The 6,000-nt window shown below is 43.9% G+C and overlaps 1 protein-coding gene across 1 annotated transcript in view; it reads right to left on the bottom strand.

Moving 5' to 3' along the window:
- Window positions 1–2,187: 2,187 nt before the first annotated feature.
- Window positions 2,188–6,000, bottom strand: part of PLEKHH2 (pleckstrin homology, MyTH4 and FERM domain containing H2) — an 89,675-nt gene continuing 85,862 nt past the window's right edge. The window contains exons 29-30 of the mRNA XM_072140260.1: window positions 5,629–5,763; window positions 2,188–3,330 (exon numbers count right to left, since the gene is read on the bottom strand). Of these exons, the coding sequence (XP_071996361.1) occupies window positions 3,148–3,330; window positions 5,629–5,763 (318 nt within the window). The 3' untranslated portion in view covers window positions 2,188–3,147. The remainder of the gene's footprint in view (window positions 3,331–5,628; window positions 5,764–6,000) is intronic.

Below are 6,000 nucleotides of genomic sequence, written 5' to 3'. Positions count from 1 at the left end.
CGTTGCCCGTCGTACCGTAGCATGGCGGGCACATGGTGGCGCTGGGGAACCCTCACCCCTCTCCATAGGGGGACATGGAGCACAGGGCTGTATGTCGAGAAAAGATAGGACAAGCTCTTTCTTTTCACAGGTTACGGAGTGGTACGGTGCCGTACTTGTGCAGCACGTACCACTCCTGTAGGGCGCCGTGCGCCCATTGCCATCTATGGGGGACGTATATATACACCAGATCAGGTTTATTAATCCTGTCTGGATAGTTTAGCTGGGTGCCATGCTCATGCATGGCACCCAGCTTTCTCAAAGTCCTGAGTTTTATAATTGTTTTTTTAGCAAAACCACTTGGTTCAGATATTAAACAAGATATGTTTCTGCATCAGTGTAGCTACAGCATTCTCCAGGTATGTTTGGTTCACAATGCATAAAACAAATTATAGATTTGCTTTAATAAATGTGCCCCTATGTGTGTTGTGATGCCTGTTATTCCCAGGGGGCCCCATATAGGCAATATTTCTAGTGAACAGTAATGGTACTTTATGTACACATGGTGGATACAGTATATACCTCTTAAAGAAACACAAAGTGCCCATTCCCGCAGATAAACACCAGTATAATCCGAGGGCTTTGTATGTAATGTCTCTATAATTAACATATATTAGTGCATATGTATGACTGTACGTCTTAAGCTTTCCAGAATGAACACTAGTAATATTTGCGCAAACATGCGCCGCAGTAATGTAGCGGTAATTGCATAAAGCAATTATTGAATATAATGTATGGGGAAAAGCTTACACCGCGCTTCTTATGTCTTATTATAGAAGTAATGAAGTCAAATGTTCGTGGGAATAATCACTGCATTTATTCAGTAAGTAGTCGGATTATCTCTTGCATATCTCTAGTCATGTCTTTCATGCATTAGAGTGCAACCCCTGTGGTTACTGTATTCCCCTGGCCTGGTGTCTGTGGGCTGTCATGTGTTATCCCCATCTCAATGTGTAGACAACTTCTCCCTCATGGACTAATCCTTTTAGGACTGATAAGGGTCCCTTTTTATTACTTTGACTTAAAGCGTACCTCACCATTTAACAATGCCGAAATTAGTAGTCCAGTATGTATCCAGGAGCAGTAGTACTGGGAATTATGTGTCTTGTAAATCTTTATTTTTTACTCAATGCTACTCAATGCACTCAATGCTAAAGGATGGAGACCTAGCTGCTGTGACTTTCTATTCCTCCTCCCCTCTCCATAGACTGTATGTGTACAGGGGGGGTAACACAGGGGAATTATGTGTCTTGTAATCTTTATTTTCTAGTAGTTTGCACTCTATGCTGGTGGATGGAGACCTAGCTGCTGTGACTCTCTATTCCTCCTCCCCTCTCCATAGACTGTATGTGTACAGGATGAGTAACACGGGGGAATTATGTGTTTTGTAATCTTTATTTTCTAGTAGTTTGCACTCAATGCTAATGGATGGAGACCTAGCTGCTGTGACTCTCTATTCCTCCTCTGCTCCACATAGACTGCATGTGTACCGGATGAGTAACACGGGGCAATTATATGTTTTGTAATCTTTATTTTCTAGTAGTTTGCACTCAATGCTATAGACTCTTTGTACACAGAAGGGGTAAAATAGGGGAATTATGTGTCTTTTATTTTCTAGTAGTTTGCACTCTGTGCTGATGGATGGAGACCTAGTTGCTGTGACTCTCCATTCCACCTCTCCATAGACTATATGTACACAGGAGGAGTAACACAGGTAATTATGTTTTGTAATCTTTATTTTCAAGTAGTTTGCACTCTATTCTGGTAGATGAAGATCTAGCTGCTGTGACTCCCTATTTTCCCTCCCCATAGAATTTATGCTTTAGTAGGAGTAAAAAGGTGGAGTTTTGTGTTTTGTAATCTTTATTTTCTAGTATTTTACACTGGTAGATGGAGACCTAGCTGCTGTGACTCTCTATTTCTCCTCCCCTCTCCCTAGACTTTTATGCAATCTGACACCTCAGTGACCTTTCATTAGAGCTAAACAGGGCAGTGCTTTCCCAATGCAGAAGCATGCACATACAAGTTGGTGCCCCCAATGATGACCCAAACCAGACTAGGAAAACTGTGGAAATAACACAAAATTTTAAGAGTTTGACCTAAATCAGCAAATTCCATTTTCATTACTATTTACAGCTGGAATTTTTTTTTTTAAATCTTGCAGTGAAAATAATCCTTTAAAGTGGAGCCTATTGATCTAACACGCCTGTCTGTGCCTACAAGATCCCGAAATCCTACTGAAATCCCTGTTTAACAACATTCACAATTATATATTAATAAAACACACTCATGGAGCAGATGGGGGAGCATGATGAGGATGTAGCATACTAAGCACCTAATGCAGTATACATAATGTATGCAGTATTGGTTGTATCAGGGGACATCATCCCTTTCATATTCTTCAACCATTCATGAGGCAATGTCCTGCTAAGGCATTGGATGAACCCCCATTATTGAGATCACTGTCATCCTGATCACTAAATAGAACCCCAGCAATAGTTGGAGCAGACCATCATGTACATGCTCATCATTGACCACCCCTGCAATGTCAAAAAAATGGGTCAGAAGTGTCAACTTTATGTACATTTGAACAAATCCCACCCACATAAAGGGCGGCTTTGCAGGGCTGTCCCAAAAGAAACGGCATTGAAGGCATTTGGGAATCCATAGGGGGCAGCATGGCACTAGAAACCTGCACTGCCTTTATGCTGATGGTACCATGAAGACCAACTCTATAGAAAGCTGCGTGATACCACCAGGATCGGCTCCAGGTTTCTTTAGGCCCCTGGGCGACAGAGCCTCAATGGGCCCCTTTGCAGTGAACTCACATGGCGGCATTAAAAATTCAGAAACTAAAACTCTTGTTCCCTAAAATATTCCCTCGTTTATCATACCAAACAGCCCCCACATGGTTATTTTAGATACAGCCCCCTCTCACCCAATGGATTCCTTGTGTACAGCCTTATGTGGGCCCCCCAGCAGATCTAGGCCCTAGCAATTGCCCAGGTATGCCCAGTGCTGGCGCCGGCCCTGGATACCACCCAAGGTTTCTTATCTCATGCTGATCTACTTTTTGGAACATCAGTAATATATCTAGTCTGATTTTTACTATAATAACGTAGGCCCTTTGGTTGGTCGGTTGTTTGATAGCAGCAGCTGGCTTCCCATGTTTCTGTTCTTCAATTCATCCTGGGCTGAGAGAAGAGCCGGCGCAGAGAGGTGATGGGCGACCACTTTTTGCTGTTGGGCTGTGTTTATGTAGCTGGCGATCAGCAAAGTCATTTCCAAAATCTGAAAATAGAAAAATTCCATCAGTCACATGTCAATGGAGTAGAGTCACCATTGCTCATTTCAGTTGGGAAAACAACCCAGTGGTGGGACCACCGGAGATCAAGTACTTATCACCTGTTCTGTTAGCACCTGTTCTTCAGATTTTAGGACAACCCCTTTGACTTTTTCTAAACAAAGGAAATTTACATTTCTGTATCGGAAAATGACACACCATCTACATGGCAATTTTGCTGTTCCGCCCTGCGGTCCTTGATTTCGATCTACCTGAGGGCAATATACATGGAATTTGTATTTTCTCCCCCTTTTGCTATAAGTATCCAGCTAATATCCAATTTTTTCCCAACATTGGGGCTTATTTACTAAGGGTCGCAAGCACACTTTCGTTGGACTTTCCGACGGTTTCGGGGATTGCGCGACTCGGACAGGTATTTTACAGTCGTCTGTGCTGGGATTGTGTCACACGCAATCGGATTGTGTCGCAGCTGCGCTGCTTCCATGTGACAGAAATTGGGGGGTGGGGCGTCGGACAATCCAACTGATTTGGACTGAGCGCAGGATTTGACTTTCAAATTGTGTCGCAAGCCCATGCCCTTACATGCACCAGGAAGAAGAAAGCGAACTCCGTCAGGCCTGAGCGGGGAAGCGACACATGCAGGAAATCAGGTGCACAAGTGAATCGCGGCACAGTGCATTATGTAACATTATTTTATGAGAACTATTCCACTGATTCTTGTGTAGTAGGATTTTTTACTCTAGCCCTCACTCTTCCCAAGCAATCAATGTCAATATTGTTATCAATTTACTGTCAAATGGGAGGAGCCATGCCCAGGACCACCCATCTGTCAGTTAAGATTTAAGCATATTTGAGAGTGCAAACCAGGAAGGAGGACATTTGCAAACAAATCAGCTTAGAAAAACATAGGGTCTTGGTTAGTTTAGATACCTTACACTACTTTCTACTGGCAGATGGTTGGTCCTGGCTGGAGCAGACACTATGGCCCGCCCACCTGACAGTAGAGATGAGAAAATAATGAAATTTGCGCCCGCATATACGTCCCCATAGACGGCAATGAAGGCCCGGCGGCAGTACGGTGCCACACATGTTTGGCACCGATCCGCGCCGTAAACCGCATAAAGATAGAGCATGCTCTATCCTTTTGCGAGTGTGCGGCTGTGCGCCGTTGTTTCCTATGGAGGGAGGGGGGGCGGGTCGCCTCCTCCTCCACTCCGGCACACGGCGGTATGCCCGCGCCCATGAATGTACCCTAAGGTGGTAAGAGGTTCTCTTTAAAAGGTGAATGACAATATTAGGTGGCATGGATGGAATTTAGATCGTAAGCTCTTCTGGGTACATAAAGATGATAATGCAGCTTATTTACTAAGGGTCCGCAGATCACACTTTCGTTGGTTTTTCGAATTCTTTGGGATTTTTACAGGTATTTAACTGGGGATTGTGTCACACGCGATCGGATTGTGGAGCAGCTGTGCCGGCCTTTCATGCGTTAGAAATCGGGGGGCGTGACGTCGGACAATCCGACTGATTCGGACTGAGTGCGGGATTTAAGATTCAATTTGTGTCGCATCCAATGCACTTACATGCACCAGGAAGAAGAAGGTGACCTGAGCGGGGAAGCAACACATGCAGGATATCGGGTGCACGATCTTAGTGAATCGCAGATGTGCATTCCGGTCGGACAATGCACTTTCGGGGATCGCGCAGGACGGGTAAGTAAATCTGCCCCAATGTGTGTAAAACAATGCGCAATCCTTCGGTGCTAGGTAAGTGCCTTCTCTTTAATATAAAAATCGATATATTTTTTTACTCTTGTAGCCTTTCCAGGCCGATTTACTTTATGAAGCCGAGCTAATAAAAATAATATAAGTGGCGTCTCCGCACTCCCCATCTGTTGCGCTGCCGGGCTTAGCGCTGGAAGCAGTAGAATATTGTTCAGGTGCTGTTACCCCTGTTATTTTTAATAGTAGCAATCTAGGCTTCTCGGCAGAAAAAGCTTCTCTCGTTTACGTCGCCACATTTTATTTGTGTGAGCAGAATTTGGAACCCGGTGAGAAGACCACTAGACGAACAAAAGAGCAAGCATTTTGTAATTACATCGCCCGGTCTTATAGTTTATAATTGCTTTTTTTCCCTCTCCAAGCTTCCAGCTAAGATAATAAACATGGCTTTGTTTAAACCGCAGGTGCTTAATTCATGCTTTTTATATCCTAGCATATAAGAGTACTTTATTCCTAAAAGCCTACCTCCGAGCGGCTGGCGTGTATTTCAGCTAATGTACCTACCTTTACTTTTGCCATAGCAAACAGAAGTTTTTCAGTTGACTTGTCCTTTGTCTGCGTGTTAACTACCAGCATAAAGTCATCGCGGTAACCTCCGAAGGTCATTAGACTCCTGTGTACGTACGTGCACAGCAACCTCTTAAGGAACACAAGAGTGGGAGGCAAAAGAAGAAAAAAAAAAAAAGAGATGGCAAAACATTATTTGTATTTCCAATTGCAAACAACGACGGCGATGAAAGACGCCAAACAAAAGCAATGCATTTACTTAATAAAAGACTCTACGCCTGCCATTAGAAAGGGGTTTTTATTTGTGCCCTCAAAAGGGACATATAAGCGCCACGTCTGGAGAACATTTGTTTGCGGAAAGTCTGACAG

Source organism: Engystomops pustulosus, chromosome 3 (genome assembly GCF_040894005.1).
Source record: "Engystomops pustulosus chromosome 3, aEngPut4.maternal, whole genome shotgun sequence".
Lineage (NCBI taxonomy): Eukaryota > Metazoa > Chordata > Amphibia > Anura > Leptodactylidae > Engystomops > Engystomops pustulosus.
Note: the sequence above shows the minus strand (reverse complement) of the source record. Positions and strands in the feature narration are given on the sequence as shown.